Raw genomic sequence first — 17,588 nt, 5'->3', positions numbered from 1 at the left:
AATTACCATATGACCCAGCAATCCCATTACTGGGCATATACTCAGAGAAAACCATAATTCAAAAAGACACATGCACCCAATGTTCATTGCAGCACTATTTACAATAGCCAGGTCATGGAAGCAACCTAAATGCCCACTGACAGATGAATGGATAAAGAAGATGTGGTACATATATACAATGGAATATTACTCAGCCATAAAAAGGAACGAACTTGGGTCATTTGTAGAGACGTGGGTCATTTGTAGAGACGTGGATGCCTGTAGAGACTGTCATACAGAGTGAAGTAAGTCAGAAAGAGAAAAACAAATATCGTATATTAACGCATGTATGTGGAACCTAGAAAAATGGTACAGATGAACCAGTTTGCAGAGCAGAAATTGAGACACAGAAGTAGAGAACAAACGTATGGACACCAAGGGGGGAAGTGGCGGGGGGTGGGGTGTGTGTGTGATGAATTGGGCGATTGGGACTGACATGTATACACTGATGTGTATAAAATGGATAACAAATAAGAAAAAAAATAATTAAAAAATAAACATTACAAAAAGTGTTCATGGGTTTCCCTGGTGGCGCAATGGTTGAGAGTCCGCCTGCTGATGCAGGGATACATGGGTTCGTGCCCCGGTCCAGGAAGATCCCACATGCCGCAGAGCGGCTAAGCCCGTGAGCTATGGCCGCTGAGCCTATGCATCTGGAGCCTGTGCTCCGCAACAGGAGAGGCCACAACCGTGAGAGGCCCACGTACCGGAAAAAAAAAAAAAAAAAAAATGTTCATGGTGAGTATCCAAGGATAATGGGACTGTGAAAGACTTTTTGTTTCTTTGAGATTATCTGTACTTTTCCTTTTCTCCACTTTACAAAATATAAAATCATTTTCCTCTGAGCGTTCCACTATGAAACCAAGATATGCTTTTAAAATGCAGTAATAGCACTGACCCTATGCTCAACTGTGAGGCAGCTGGAGGGTTTCTAACAGCTTCCAGCGCCTTCTAATCTGGTTTTCCACCTTTGCTTCCCTTGGTGTCTCCCAACTGCCATTCCCACATCAGGCTCCCAGGTCGTGTCTGTGTTCCATTTCCCGGGGCCCATCCCCCCTTCCATCCTCCTTCCTCTCTCTACCTCTCCTCCCCCAGCCCAGCTCCATCCTCAGCCCCAGAGGCTGCTTCCCTCCTTCCTGAGCATAAACAAGCCATCAGACCTCCCCAGAGGAGGCCTCTGACCTGTTCTTAGTGTTCGTGTCCCCTTGAATTGTAGATCTGGCTTCAAGCCAAATAATGACATTGCCCCCAACTTCATGGTTGCCTCCTCTTATCCAGAATTTACACCCACCCCTACTACCCAAGAGGAGTGAGGTGAGTACTAATAGTAAAATGATTAGGAAAGAGAGTAAGAGCTCAACCAACACAGGACAGGAGGAATGTCTCCGTTGCAGCCGTGGCTGGAGATATGGCCCCAGGATGCTAAGCTGAGCTCTGAGCTTCCTGCGGTCCAAGGAGAGTTTGGCCATAACTTTCCACCATCTGATGCTGCACAGAGTAGGGTCAGCCTTGAATCCAGGTCCCATGACTAGACTGGCTGGTCTGCAAGGGGTCCCATCGGTAGCCACATCAGGGCCAGGAACACTTACAAGAATAGAGACACTTTCCCCTCCTGCTGACTCTCCAAAGATGGTCACAGAGCCTGGATCCCCTCCGAAGTTGGCAATGTTCTCCTGGACCCAGTGCAGTGCGGCCAACTGGTCCAAGTGACCCCAGTTCCCCCGGCTGTGTTCATCCCCTGTGCTGTAAGAGAACAGGGTGGAGTTGAGAGCAGACATGTCACAGCTGGGCTCTCAGGACCACAGATGGGGCTGGAGGTCTGGGTGAGCCTTCTGCAAGAGACTGGGCTTCCAGAGCCCTGACACTGGGGTCTTCACCTGCCTCCCATCCTGCAGCATTGTTCTGCTGTAGCGCTCTATACATCCATCCCACATCTATTTATGGAGCATCTACTATTATACAATTCCAAAGGGAATTCCAGGCAGAAGAAACAGCACATGCAAAGGCCCCGGCATCCAGTGAACAAAAGTGTGAGCCTAGGACCTACAGCTACAGAGGGCCCTGAGGGCCTCAGTAAGGATGTCAACGTCATCTTGAGTAAGTTAGGAAGCCATTGCAGGGATGACATGATTCCATTTATGTCTTAAATGATCACTTTGGCTACTGTGAGGATCAGACACGGTGTAAAATAGCAGGGTTATAGAAGTAGGTGTTATTACAACAATCCAGGGGAGAGGCACAGAGTGCTTTGAACAGGGCGACTACAAGGGCGGAGGTGAGAAGTGGCTGGATTCTGAACATATTGTAAAAGTGGAGCCAAGAGGATTTGCTGGTGACTGGATGTGGGGTGTGAGAAAAAGAAAAGAATCCAAGTGGCCCCAGGCTTTTATCCTGAGTAACTGGAAGGGTGGAGCTGCCTGCAGCTGAGCAGGAGGCCCTGTGGAGAAAGGAGGAGGGTTTGGGGTAGGGGCATCGGGAGTCAAGGGTTAAGTTTGTCCGTGGAAGGGAGAGGTGCCCTCAGGTGTCCCGTGGGGATGGCAGGAGGTAGTTAATGATGTACCTGCGGGTTTCAAAGGAGAAATGGGCTAAAAATAGGGAGCCTGGAAGTGCCCCCTGAGGTCACTCAGGGCACCAGTGGGACAGAGAAGAAGATGCACACAGAGGCTGAGATGGGGAGGGGAGGGTCCGGGAGGGTCCGAGAAGGAGCTGCCATGAGGGAGGAGGTGGCCAGGAGCCAAGAGAAGGAAATTTTTCAAAAAGGTTTGAGGGGTGACGTGCGGTTGCTGCCAAGGCTGGGCTGCTGGTGACCTGGACCAGAGCAGTGTGGTGTCTGGTCGGGGTGAAACCCTGACTGACGTGGTAGAGGAGAGCCTGGGAGAGAGGGAGGGGGGAGTGTACGCAGTTATACTGTAACTGGGAGCAGCCGTGGGCTGCGGGCGAAGGACATGAGGAGTCTCAGTGAAGGTGACACATCCCAGGACGCGACTCGCCTGGGACAGCCCTCTTCCAGCCCATAGGTCTTTCCAGTGAGATGACCACCCCTCCCCCAGCCCACCCACCAGCCATCTCAGGTAAGAGGTCCTGGGGCTGGTGCATTCAGAAAAGGCTCAGTAACTGTGCCTGCAGGAAGTCCGGTTCCTGTCCCCACAGAGACTCCATGGAGGAGACTCGAGCATTCGCTCACGCATGTGCCAAACTCCACGAAGGAAATGGGGTGAGTGGGCCCTACGCTCCTCTCCGTAGACGTGTCCACTGGAGTCAGGTGCTCGTTACAGCCTCCAAGTTCCAGCCACCCGTTCCTCCACCTACAAGACTTTACGGAGCTCCCACATGAGTCTGCTCCTTCCTTCCTTCCCCATGAGGTAAGATGTATACGCCTCTAACTGCTGCGCTGCATGTTAACTGTCACCTTATAGGTATGCAACATGCTGGGCAGCACAGGTGAAAAAGAGATGAGCATTTCAGACGAGGTAACATTTGGGTTGGGTTTTGCAGGAATAATAGGAGTTTGTCAGGCAGATTAGGCATTTTACATGCAAGTAAGTGGACCAGGGTGGCTGGGGAAGGAGAAGGTAGTAGAGCCCAATTATGAGGGGACTTGCATGTCTTAGTAGGGAACCTAGCAAAGATCCCTTTGAGGGCTTGCATGACCAGAGTGGGGTCCTAGCACTCCCACACTGAGGGTCAATGTGCCGTGAGGAGAGTCCAGTGTCTTACCTGAAGAATCCCCAGATGCCCAGGCGGTACTGAACGGTCACCACCACCACGTTTTCATGGGCAGAGAGGGCCAGCCCATCATAGGTTGATGCCACGCCCAACATCAGACCTCCTCCGGGGATCCACACCATCACCTGGATGCGGAGGAAGCAACCATACAGGGCATAGGAAGCAGAGCTGGGAAAGACCTCAAGAGGCTGTCTGGTTTGGTCATCTACCCGTTCTCCCAGCTGTGGCCCAGGCCACCACCCCACTCAGTGCACCCTGGCTGCCCCTGCCTGTCTCCCCTGCCTCAGTGCCACCTCCTGCCAGTGCTCTTCATGCTGAGAACATCATCATGGGAACAGCCAAGGCTAAGAGCGCCATCTTCTCCCCAACACTCCCACAGTCCTCACTCCCGGACCCTTCACGCAGCTCAGCACACTCTGCACACAACAGCCCTCGGTTAGAAGCTTATTTCAGCTTCACCTTAGTTACCTTTTGTGTGGTGAAATAAACTTCTCATGTGAATGATGACCATGTCAAGAAGCACACGCCCTGGGTGGTACCTCTTCTTAATAGGCCTTTCCACTGCCTCCTCTGCTCCCCAAATCTCACCCATCCTCCAAAGCCCAGCCTAAAAGCCACCTCCTCTAAGAAGTCTTCAATCATCTGACGAATATGATTTGAAAACCTACCAGGGACTGTGGTAAGAATTAAGGATGAGAGTGGACATGACAATTCATAATGCATGGCCCTGAATTTAAAGGGTTCACATAGCAAGAAAGTGAGAATGGCTAAAATAATAGTATAATGATTTTGTTAATAAAAAAATCAAAGAACTCATACATGAACTATGTGTCAAGTACTGCTCTAAGCATTTAAAAATAAACCATCCACAAGATAGGGACTACTATTGTCCCATTTCACAGACAGGAAAACTGAGGCACTTAACCACCCTGAGGTCACGCAGCTAACAGGTGGTGGAGGCAGGACTTGAACCCAGGCAGTCTGGCTCCAGAGTCCACATGTTGAGCTGCCCAGCACATGGCAGCCAATGGCCACGGTGCAGTAGGCTGGCTGTTGGGGCAGGAGGAATTTCTTCCCTTCAACTCTAACTAATGCATCAGCAAGACTTGCCTCGTGTGCTGTGTCAGACACTGACATAAATCTTAATATTCATCATTGAACACTTGTGTGTGATTATCCCTGATTTGAGGAAATAGAGCCAGGTCTCTCAGCTAGTAAAAGGCAGAACCAGTGTTTACACCCAGACCCTGCAGTTCCAGAGCCTGTGTCCATAGTAGGGGTTCTCCAGCTTCAGGTTCCTGGAGCCCCTGCTCCTCCTACATCTCTGATCCCTGCCTACCTCCGGGCAGAGGGACTGAGTGTGCAGTCACCTCTGAGTCCAGGCTGAGCCAAGGGCTGGCCAGCAGTGATTTGCTGAAGAAGCTAGTCCAGCTCTGTGCAACCCAGATGCTAAGATCCTCGAAGGCAGGGGCTGTGTGGTCATGGTTTTATGTTCCTCCTTTCTCTTAACCCCCAATTCTAGCTATGCATATGGGGGTGCTGAGTATGTACTAGGGGAATGAATGAATGCATGAATGAATGAATTAACAATTGTCCCCACCTCTTTGAGCCCAGCATATGCAGGGCCACCTTCTAGTCACAAGTTCACAGATGCCCTCCTCCACAACTGGGCACCATGCCAGGGGTGTTCCTGGGAGATGGCTGGGTGCTCACACCCCGCCTGTCTCTACCCCACTGACCCCTCCTTTCCCAGCAGACCAGCCCCACCCTCCAGCCTGAGTCTGGAAGGCTGCCCCATCTCTGGGCTTCCATTTATTCTGCAAATGCTGACTCACTGGGTCATCAGCTTGTGCCAAAGACAATTAGGAAGTAAAATTATCTACAATAAAATCTTGATAGTTGGCAAAGGCAAAGGAAAGTGCTTCTCTGTTGCTCCAGGCTCTGCACCCTCCACCTGTGACACTGAGACACTGAAAGTTTGTCAGAGAAGGTCTCTGTGTGCTGAGGAAAGGCCACACACAGGCTCCACTTGCTAGTGTGTGTGTGTGTCAAAGAGCGTGACTTGAGATCAGGAGACCCGTGCTCTAGTCCTGCAACCCTACTCTGCGACCTCGCCTTCCCCTCACTGGGCTTCAGTTTCTCTATCTGTAACAGAACGGTTGGGTTGTTGGCTTATCTCCAAGATTCCTTCCAGCTCTGACTTTATTGGAAATTATGTCTTAGCCACCCTGGGTATCAGATTCCAAACTCCCCCAGAGGCCCTATGTCTGTCACTATGGGAAACTGAGGTGTGGAAAACCTGTGCTTCCTGATGTCAGGTTTGGCTGTGGTGGTAAAGAAAGCCCTGGGGCCCCTGGGGAACAGCCTGGGGCCCCCGGAACAGCCTTGGTCCAAGACGCCCCAACCCAACACTGCCTTCATCCCCTTCCAGTCTACACCAGCCTTGACCATTTGTTCCCATTGCTTACCGGCAGCCTGCTTCTCCTCCTCAAGTCAGCAGGAGTGTAAATATTTAGGTAAAGACAGTCTTCGGAAAACCTGAGATTAATGTTCTCCTTTCTGTTGGTAAAGAGCTCTGAGATCACTTGCCCTGCCACTGGGTCTTGGGAGAACCTGGGAGAGGCAAGGAGAGAAATGAATTCTTGAAGTTCAATCAGAGCTGACCAAGGAGATGTCTCCTGTGGTCAGGCCAGGTCTTGGACCGGGAGAATTAAGCCTGTAAATAGAGTTGTTCTTACCAGATTCCAGACACTGGAATGCATAGGAGGATACCTGGGGGATCATGATGGAGGGACCTGGGGCTCACCAAGGTCTCCCGGGAGAGTGAATAGTAAGAAGGCCTGGCACCTTCCCCTTCCAGGAGCCTTCAGGATGCTTTGTGTCAAGAAGAGGATGCTGCTTACATGCCTGGGAATGGATCATTTTCTGCATGTCCTGGTCGCGGCTGACTCTCTGCTGGGCTCTGCATAGTGAGTGCGGGGTGACCACGTTCCTCTACCAGGTAAACCAGGTGTTCCAGTCCATGGGATACTTCCAAAAACCATGAGAAGTCACTCTATTTGTAGACATTTAAGGCATGCAACAGGTCAAGGACAAAATATTTGTGGTGCAACATTAGGAGAACTTTATTCTAGTCCTGCCTCAGCCACTTATGTGCTGGGTGACCTTGGGTGAATTCCTTCTCGGCTCTGGGCCCCAGTCTGCCATGTCTAAGTGAGGGGAGTGATTTCTGTAAGGGTCTTGCAGCACTGACATGCTAAGATTCTATCATCAACCCATCTGGTCAAGTGCTATTTGTTGCCCAAATAATGGATCTTAAAGATCCAACAGAGATAATTGGTAATATTTAATCTTCAGATCAGCTCCATGATATAGGTTCTACTATTATCCCCATTTTACATTTGAGAAAACTGAGCCACAGAGAGGTTACAGAACCTGCCCAAGGTCACACAGCCAGGAAGAGCCATACTATGTAGTGTTTATGTTTCTGAAGACATTATAAGCAACATTTTCAGATTTCCAGAAAGCAGGCATGACTGCTCCCAGTATGTCAATGAGGTAACTGAGGCACTGAGGTGTTTGGATGAAACAGCTGTCAAGTGGCAGGGTCAGAGCTGCAAAGGCAGCCTCTTGATTTCCATCGTGGGGGAACTTTCCCCAGATCACCAAGGCAAAGGGCATATTATTCATAAAAGAAGAAATTCAAAAATTAAAAAAGGGAAAGAGAGTTCAACATCCCTAGTATTCAGATAATTGCAGAATAAATTTTAAAATTATATAATTATGATGATAATTATTATTATTTTGCCTATCCAATAGTCAAAACAATGTTTTAATAATCCCAAGCATTGGCAAGGGTCTGGTGAATGAAAGTTTTCATATATTAATGGAAGGAGTGTAGTTAGAACATTTCTGGAAGGAAATTTAACAAAAGGTTATACTCTTTTCCTCAGAAATGTCATTTCTTGGAACTTATCCCAAAATACTGTGAATGTGCATAAAGGTTTGGCTACGTGATGTTCATCACGGTGCTAATTATATTATCAGAAACATCAAGAACAACTTAACAATCCCAAATAAGAGATTGGGTAAATAAATTATTATTCAGTACCCAGTGTAATATAATGTCAGGCTGTGATATTTAATGACATATAATGATGTTCATGATACATTTATAAATAAGCAAAGCAGGCATTCAAAGTATCTGTATCCTGTGATATAATAAGAAATATATTTTTGGTCTTCTTCCCATTTCTGGCAAAGAGCTCTTAAAACCCTTGGAATTTCCTAAGTGATGAGAGTGATAAATGTGTCTTTTGTTGTGTTAATGAGGTGATTCTGGACCTTACCTAAGGATGGGAGCTGATTATCAAGAGAACCACATGTGATTCCAGGTTTGGAACGTTCAGATCCACCCCCTTGACCTCTGGGGAAGGGAAATGGGCTGGAGGTTGAATCAATCACCAGTGGTCAATGATTTCATCAATCCTGCCCATGTACCGAAGCCCAAAAGGCTAGAGTTAAGAGAGCCTCCAGGTTGGTGAACCAGAACTCTTCCAAGTGCCAACGTGCTGGGACCAAAACTCCGCAGGACAGGAGCTCCTTTGTGTCTCATGTTATGTATCTCTTCATCTGGCTGGTGATTCATATCCTTTAATATTCTTCATAATAAACCAGTAATCTAGTGAGTAAACTAGCATCCTGAGTTTTATGAGTTGCTTTAGCAAATTAATGGAACCCAAGGAGGGGGTCATGGGAACCTGTGACTTACAGCCATTTGATCAGAAGCAGAGGTAACAACTTGGACTTGAGATATCATCTGAAACGGAGGGCAGTATTGTGGGACTGAGCCTTTAACCCATATAATATGATGCTGTCTCCAGGTGGTTAGTGTCAGAATTGAGTTGAATTGTAGGATACCCAGCTGGTGTCAGAGAATTGAGTGTTGGTGTGGAAAAAAGAAAATAAATATTGGAATTGTGTGCAGAATCTTATGTGGTTACATTTTAAGGGATAAAATATGCAATAGGTAAGAGACTACAAAAACAGAATCTAAAATATGAATGGCAGTTCTCTCTAGGTGGTAGAAGTATATATAATTTTCATTTTCTTACCTTTACTTTCTCACTTTTCTGTAATAAGTATGTATTACACTTGCAATCAGGAAATAAAAACAGTGAATATTATAAAGAAAAGAAAGCAGGGAGAGTTGGAGGGAGGAAGGGAGGATGGCAAGAGTAGAGGAGAGAAAAGAAAGAAAAGGAGAGGAGAGGAGAGAAGAGGAAAGGAAAGGACAAGAAAAGAAAGGAAAAGAAAAAAGCAGGGAGAGGCAGGCCCCTGGAAATTCCCAGAAATGCCTTGCTGAGATGAAAAAGGTCTTAATCCATGCATGTAGATATCCCAGGTGTCCTGGGGGATGACTTCAACATCTTTGCCCAACATGGCCAGAGTGACCAGGATACACCAACCAGTGCTCTGCTCCTTACTAGGTAACAGTCACACCTGGGAGTTGGGAACTTGACTGGTCAACACCCCAAAGACTCCCCACCTACACATCTGGCCCACCTCCCCAACTACAACAAAGTTCAAGACAGGAGAATAAATAGAATCATTACTTCTGATCTCCCTCACCTGCTCAACTCTTTATTTTATTCCAAAGCACTTATCCTACTCTAACATATTACATAACCTATTGCTTTGCATATTGTTCAGTGTGTCTCTCCCTGCTAGAATGCAAGCTGCATGAGGGTGGGATCTTTGTTCTGTTCACTAATGGATCCCAGGAAACTAGAACACGCCTGGCACACAGGAGGTGCTCCATAAATATTTGTTGAATAAATGGCTCTAGAATGCTGTGAGAGTTCTGAAATGTTTGTAAGGATCTACAATATCTTAGGATTCCAGAACAAAGTATGAGCCACTCAGAGGATCGCCTTGGCTCCTTCCTGCATCCCTTTGAGGCTAACATCCCCACTGGAAGATGCCAGAGTCACACCTTGACTTACATGGGAGGGTAAGAGGTGGTATTCTTCACGAAAATCCATGGTTCTGCAGGCTGCGGCGGAGCAAACCTCAAGGATCCACGAGGGGGCTTGGCAAAAGGGACTCCCAGGAAAACGGCCACAGGCTGTGCAAAACCTTCTAAGCTGACGTATTTCCCCAGGACTCTGCCTTGCGCGGTGTCCACAGCAGGCAGTGAGGGTGGTTGCCCTGCTGGACACTGAGAGGAAATGAGAACATGTCAGTGGTGAAGGTGTGAACTGGATTCTGGGTGAATTTTGTTACTTTTGTCACGTGATCTTGAATGTCCCCTCAACTCTCTAAGCCTCAGTTTCTTCTTATGTAAGAGAGAGTGAAGCTAACTGTCCTTCCTAACTCACAGTGCTATCTGAAGGAGCGAATTGGAATTGGAGGTATAACAGCATCAAATAAGACATAAATGCAAAAAGAAGAGCCACTGGGAATGAAGAAGGCATTCAGTTTCCACACTGAGGAGCATCTAGAAACAACCACTGGATGCTGGTGCCGAGCTGCACGCTGGATGAGAGGATGAACAAGAGCAGGTTGCTCTTCTCAGAAATCTGGCCTTATGTGGAGGATGAGCCACATACATACCTGACCCTACTGCTGGGAAGAAAGTGGTCTGTGTCCTGAGAGAGGTACCAAGTAAGGTGCCATAGGAGACAGAAGAGGGAGCGAGGCCTTCTGACTGGTGGCTTCATGGAGGCAGTGACCTTGGAGCTGGGACTTGCAGTAGTGGAAGGAGTGACAAGGGGAGGTGGAAGAGGGTGCTTAAAGGTATAAACAGAGATGAGATTGTGCAGAGGTGAGGCTCTGTGACAGCAAAGTGCAAGACCTGCTTGAGGAAGAGCGATTGGCCCATTTGGGTCAGGAAGAGTAATGGGGGAGGAACATAATCCTGGATGAGACAGGTTCATGTCTGGGAGGGTCTCAAACGCCAGGCCAGTGATTCGGGCTTTATTTAGTGGGTAAATGAGCAGCAGTGAACTGTCCTGGAGTAAAAGAGAGTGACACAATCAGCTTGAAGAGGCCCCTTCTGCTGGCTCTGAGCACGGTCATGCAGAGGGAGCGAGACGGGCTCAGATTCCATCTGTCCCCTTCTCGTGGAGCAGACAGTTCTTTCTCACTGAGCTGAAATGCGTCTCCCTGAAGCTGCCACATCAGTCCTGGTCCTACCTGCTCTGGGACATCCTGCACCTTCATGTGACAGGCAGCCTTAGTGACCCATGTTCATACCCATCCCTCAAGTCTTCTTTTGTCCGTCCTCAACAGCTTCAGTTTGTTTAAGCATCCTAACAGGAAACGATTTCCAGCCTCTCATCCTCCCAATTGTTCCCCTTTAGATATAGACACAAGGTCAACCTCTCTCTCAAAGTATGTGGCCAGAACAGAAAAGAATAACCCAGGTTTGGTCTTACGGATAAATCTGATGATAACCCTCAAGAGAGATGAAGTGGACAGATGTCCAAATGGCAAGGGTGAAAAAGTGGGCGATTGGCTGAGAGGTATAGGCAATACTGGTAACAGCAGCAGTTACCACTTGTGTTATACGTAATGTTTGTATACTGAGCACTTACTATGTGCTACATGGGCATTCCAGTTCCTTTAAACTAATCTTCACAAAAGCCTTGCTAGGTAGACATTAATATGTCCATTTTACAGATGAGGTAACTGAGGAAATGGAGGCAGCCAGTATGGACTTTCTAAAGGTAGAACTGGCATGGCCCTGCCAGCGGGTAAACAGCAGTAAGGGAATAATCTGTCCCTAATTTGGTTCTTACTCTGCTCTTACCCTCAGTTCCAGGCCTCTCACAGTGTCATAGGCCCAGGAAGAAGAGAAAACCCAGTGGAGCCTGGGCTGTCAGTGCACTGACAGCCAGAGCACTGGCTCTGGACTCAGGAGTTAGAGATAGAATTCAGAGCATGATTTTCCGGTTGACCTTGGGCATGTACATTTCCCTCTCTGAGTCTCAGTTTCCCCATCTATAAAATGGCACAGATGCATTCTGAGGTCCCTTGCTGCACCCTTGTATTAATCAGGTCTTTTATGTTCTGTATTCTGATGCCTTGACATCTGGGGCCTTGCTGATTCTGGAGGGACTGCCCCTCCCAGAGTTCGCCAATCCCTAATGATAGGAATGAACTTCCCCTTCAAGCGTGCCAGAGCCGGTACCCCAACTACCTTCTTTACCAGGCCCTCCACATCTGGCCACTATCATCCTGCCCTAATCACTCCAGGCCAAGTACCTGACAACTGTGGGAACTCCCTAAGCCCCAGAGCCCAATGCAATCGGCTGCCAATCCCAAACCTGCTTATTCAGCTTCACCTCGACCTTCCCCCCAGCAACCAAGATAAAGGTTCTTGCGCCCAATTCCTCCTTCCTTCCTCTGCCTCCTGATGCACCGGGTGCCTCACCTGTGGCCCACCATGGTGGTGTCACGCTCCCTCCTCTGGGGAGCTGTGAGTAACAAACTATCTTTTCAGTGGCAGTTGGCTCCTGATCCGTGGCCTTACCACACCTCAGACTGTCTATTAATACACTATATCTTAAAACAACCCCTTTATTTATGAATTACTTTATTTTTCGTTCTCCATTCCAGGCACTCTTTAGAAACAACAACCCATTTCAACCTTACAACAGCCCAGTGAGGTAGATACAGTTGTCACCCCCATTTTAGAAATGCAAAACTGAGGCACAGAAAAGGGACATCCCTCGCCGAAGAACACACAGCTACTAAGTGCTGAGCTGGATGCGAACCCACACACTCTGACTCCAGAGTGGATATCAATATTCTGCTAACCCACTTTCGGCAATATCTGGACTAATAATCAAGGGGTTGCCTTGATACACGGGGCTTGCCAAAGTCCTCAACTGCCAGGGGCGAGGTTAGCTGGCTGCCCTCCTGCACGTGGCATAGCCCGGTTACCTTCCTCTCTGTCTCCTGTCACTGGGGCTGGCTGGGCAGAGACTCAGAATCCTGACAGCACGTGCTACTGCAGAACCCAGCCTGTCACTCCTTTGCCCTGTATGCATCTCCTCTACCTTGTCCCCCAGGAAGATTTCCAAAGATGCCCCCGCTATTTGCATTTCAGAAGGACTCACCCCAAGACGTGGAAGTGGCGAGGGAGGTCAGGACCAGAAGGAGAAGGCACATCGTGGAAGGACAGCAACTTCTGGGCCTGCAGGTCTCTGTGCCCATAGAGGGCCTTATGAGTCCACCCCCCAGTTCCCGCCCCCCTCCAGCTCCCACCCCCAGCTCTGCCCCCGGCACCCAATAGCCTGATGAAGAGACAACAGAAAAGCTCTTCCCCTTCCCAAAAATGCAATGGGCGGCTGTTGGCGCCTCCAAGCCCCGCCCTCCCAGAGTTTACCCTCTTTTATCAAAAGAGTCTGGATTAAACTCTCTGATTACAGATAGCCACCTACTCATTCAACAACTTGTTTCATAAGTGTTTTTCCCTTCCTGGACTCTAACCTTAGTGTGCTGTGGGCTACCCAAGGCAGACACAAGCAGACAGAGGCCTTTAGACAAGGGGAGGCTTTGGCCTGGGGTCCTCAGAACAACTTGAAAACTTTCAGAGCAACTCCTAGCTCCACAGCTGCCCAGCTGGAGAACTTAGGGCAAATCTCTTAGCTTCCCTGAGCTTCTATTTCATAGAGTTCCATGCTTTCCACTTTGGAAGCATCTTAAATTTCATCCCATTTCCCTTTTGATGCCTGGATTAACTTTCCAATATTCCTGCCAATTAACTCAGCCTCCTGTTGCACATCTCCAGGGTCAGGGAATTCATTACCTCTCCACGCAGGGATCTTTGGACAGAATGTTCTTATAGTAAAGGAACTCCATCTCTTCATAATCCCTCGCTCTAACCAACCATCCTTCCATTTATTCATTATTCCCTTTATTTATTCATTCTTCAAACATTTATCAAATGCCTGCCTCTGTGCTAGGTAGTATGGATACAAAGATAAATTTAAGACATGTTCTAGTGCCCAGAGGAGCTCACCATGTAATAGATAAGATAGATGGGGGAAGGGGTGGCTTGCTATGCAATGTGAAAGCACCAAAATAAAGGGATACAAAGTGCTCTGGGTATACCTGGAAGAGTGTCATTTACCTGATGGGGATGCAAGGAGGATGCTTAAAGCCTGTTTCATTGAATCATTAAGCGTCCAATAAAAGAGAATTCTCCAAATACACTGTGATATTGATACTTAGCTGGCTAAGACAATACTACACATTCACTCAAACTAGAGATGCATACCTCTACATATGGACAAGGGAATACAGTCATGATCCATTGTGAAGGAAAATAAAACAGGTTATAAAATAGTTATGGCTGCTTCGGGACAGTTTGGCAGTTCGTCAAAAATTAAACTTAGAAAAAATTTAAAAATTAAACTTAGAATTACCATATTTCATAGCAATTTCACTCCTAGGTATATACCCAAGCTAATTGAAAATATGTCCACACAAAAACTTGTACTCAAATAGCAGCATTCTTCAAAAAAGTCGAAAGTGCAAACAACCAAAATGTCCATCAACTGATGAATGGACAAAGAGATATGATCTAACCACACAATGGAATATTATTCAGACATAAAAAGAAATGAAGTACGGATACTTGCTACAATGTGGAGGAACCTTACAAACAGTATGCTAATGGAAAAAGCCAGACACAAAAGGCCAGATATTGTATGATTCTATTTATGAGATGTTCACAATAAGCAAATCCATAGAGACAGAATGTAGATTAGAGGTTTCTATGGGCTGGGGACGAGGGGAATAAGGAATGACTCCTAATGGGTATAAGGTTTCTTTTAGGTGTGATGAAAATTTTCTGAGATTGGATACTGGTGATGGTTAAACAACTTTGTGAATATACTAATATCACTAAACTGTACACTTTAAAAAGGTGAATGTTATGGTATGTGTATTGTATTTCAAAAAAATAAATATTTTAAAAATCCCATCATGTATAATATCCCATGTTAAAAAACAAAGTTCTACTTCGTAAATTTGAAGATCTAATTGGCTTTTCAAATGATTCACGAACCAAGCGGCATCCCATCTAGCAAGCAGAAAAGAAAAGGTTTTAAAGGCAGAGAAGAAGTAGGACAAGGAAGTCATAAACAAACAAAAATGATTTCAGGCAGGGTTACCTTCTTTGAGGGGATGAGAGGGTCTATTAGGCATACTACCTCACTGGTGCTGACCAGGAAATTCCAGACTGACTGGTTAAGATTACATTCCTGGGGAAGGTTGAAACTACAATTAAGTTAGGTACTAAATCTTCATTTGGTGACGAGGGCTTAGCACAAGTGACTACATTTGGGGTCTGTTGTTTCTTTTTCTTTTTTTTTAACATTTCCCCTCTTTTGATCAAATTCTTGGCTTAACTGAGAGATGTGATCAAAATCTAAGGCATCAGCACCACGCTCAGCTACCGGTCACTTTTGTGGATCCTTTGTGTGGTGTCCATAGCTCATCATGTTTTTGTCTAATTCCCGTGACGGTCACAGGTCATGGCTTCAGGTTCATAATACTTAAGTGGTTATTCTCTTTCCTTCTTTTCTTTTTTTAACATCTTTATTGGAGTATAACTGCTTTACAATGGTGTGGTAGTTTCTGCTTTATAACAAAGTGAATCAGTTATACATATGTTCCCATATCTCTTCCCTCTTGCGTCTCCCTCCCTCCCACCCTCCCTATCCCACCCCTCTAGGTGGTCACAAACCACTGAGCTGATCTCCCTGTGCTATGCGGCTGCTTCCCACTAGCTATCTATTTTACGTTTGGTAGTGTATATATGTCCATGCCACTCTCTCACTTTGTCACAGTTTACCCTTCCCCCTCCCCATATCCTCAAGTCCATTCTCTAGTAGGTCTGTGTCTTTATCTTAGTGAGATCATTTGCGTGGTCGTTAGCAGCTGGGAACGCGTATTTAAAACCTTTGAGAGAATACAATGCACCACAGAAATGATTATGATTGTAATTAGCAAGATAATTCTCAATGTTTGGAGTGCACTCTAGAGCCATGGTCCCTAAGACCCAAACCAATCAAAATCAAATAAGTCCAAGAAAGACTTATTGAAGAAGTCACTTTTTTAAGCCAAGTGGCTTGCTCAGTGATCTTATATAACTGTTCTTATGTAACTAAGTTACTTCCCCAGAAATATTAATCCAAGTGCAGCAAGTGGTGTTGGCCAAAGCACAGTTACCTCCTTGCTCAGCTAAAAGATAATCAAGGGCTATCCTATTATCAAAAACAACTTTGGCCAGAGTCTCAGAATTTTTCTGAGCTATTGCTTTAGTGGCAGATTCCATAATACTTTCAAGAGTTAAGAAGAGGTTCCTGATCACAGCCTCATTTACATTTACTCCTAACCAGGGAAGTAGGGCCTTCCTTCAAAGGAAGCGAATCTTGAAAACTGAATGCCTCCTGGTAATTCCCATTTAAGTTTTTGGCTCAGGATTGGAAAGGTGACAGCCATGGAGGCCAGTAAAAGGGTCTGTAGACCACACAGGCAGTTTTATTCTGGTTACCCTTTCCTCATGTACTTTTCTTTGCATAGAGCCTGGACACAAGGTTTCCCAAGTTTGGGGCTGTTAACCAGAGATAAGGAAATGGACCAGGGTGACCCTGGCATCATGGACAGATAAGAGTTTTTTAAACGACAAATCCAGCAGTCTGAAAACTTACCCCCTTTAGCAATGGTCTTGGAGATATGGATAATGGCATCATCTTTCTAGGCCAATGCCAGAGTAAAGGAAAGAAAGAGAAGAAAAAAAAGGTTTCATATTTAGTTAAAGTATGAAGTCCCAATCCGACATCTTTGGTGGAAGAAGTCTACCTTGATGTCAGCTGCTTCTCTCCAGTCAATTTGATGTGGTGTCCTCCAGCATTTGTACAGGACCAGATGACAGGTGGAGCCTTTTTCAGCTGTGAGTTATATATCTAAGGTTCAAGTTCCTGAAGTTTGGCTGCCGTCTGGGTAGTAGGAGGAAGACCTGGATCCTTCCAAGGAGATCTAAAGGCAGTCTTTGTTCTTAGTGATTCTAAATCAGAAGGGTGGGAGGTAATTAGAAACATTAGTTTGGAGATTTGTAGCCAGATATTTGAGGAAACTAGAAGAATTCAAGATCCAGTCCAATTAACAGGTATATAGCAAAACCTCAAAGGCAATTATCAGGATTATGCAAAAATAATTTTTCTCTCTACAACCATCCACATTTCTTATTTTCCAAGGATAATCACAGTAAAACTTAATTTGTTTGTATTAAATTTAGCTTGATTATTTACATAAGTGCAGCAAGAATAGTTGACCATATACGCTCTTTTTGAGACTTCTTCATTGGCACTTTTCATAAGGAATCTCAGACTTAACTCTTAAAAAGCCTCCAAGTCCAAGAACTCACCATCAGTTTTTACCTGCAATACCTATAGTTTGGGTAAATTCCTCTCTTCTTGAGGTTCCTGGGTCTGCCAGGAAGTTACCTGCCTTACTCACCTGGTAAGGTTGCTGGGAATCCTGTAAGCAAGGTACCAGGCTGATTTTTTCAAGCAGTTCCTTAAAGTTGTCTGGTCAATTTGTGCCTTTATACCTCTCTCTTTTTTTTTTAAAGGGAGCTGGGAATTTTTATTTTATTTTATTTTATTATTTATTTTGGTTGCACCGGCTCTTAGTTGTGGCAGGTGGGCTCCTTGGTTGCAGCCCGCAGGCTCCTTAGTTGCAGCTCGCTGGCTCAGTTGCAGCACATGTGCTCCTTAGTTGCAGCTTGAGGGCTCCTTAGTTGC

The 17,588-nt window shown here is 46.3% G+C and overlaps 1 protein-coding gene across 1 annotated transcript; it reads right to left on the bottom strand.

The window, feature by feature from the left end:
• Nucleotides 1-94: 94 nt before the first annotated feature.
• LOC149744671 (uncharacterized) lies at nucleotides 95-4,212 on the bottom strand. The gene is made up of 2 exons (XM_089903097.1): nucleotides 3,757-4,212; nucleotides 95-1,782 (listed from the first exon to the last, which is right to left on the bottom strand). The coding sequence occupies exons 1-2, from the start codon at nucleotides 3,885-3,887 to the stop codon at nucleotides 1,194-1,196; spliced, it is 720 nt and encodes a 239-aa protein (XP_089759223.1). The 5' UTR covers nucleotides 3,888-4,212; the 3' UTR covers nucleotides 95-1,193.
• Between the last annotated feature and the right edge of the window lie 13,376 nt (nucleotides 4,213-17,588).

The sequence above is a fragment of the Delphinapterus leucas genome, chromosome 20 (assembly GCF_059928025.1).
Source record: "Delphinapterus leucas isolate spDelLeu-1000000601 "Yukka" chromosome 20, BTC_Dleu_Yukka2, whole genome shotgun sequence".
Lineage (NCBI taxonomy): Eukaryota > Metazoa > Chordata > Mammalia > Artiodactyla > Monodontidae > Delphinapterus > Delphinapterus leucas.
Note: the sequence above shows the minus strand (reverse complement) of the source record. Positions and strands in the feature narration are given on the sequence as shown.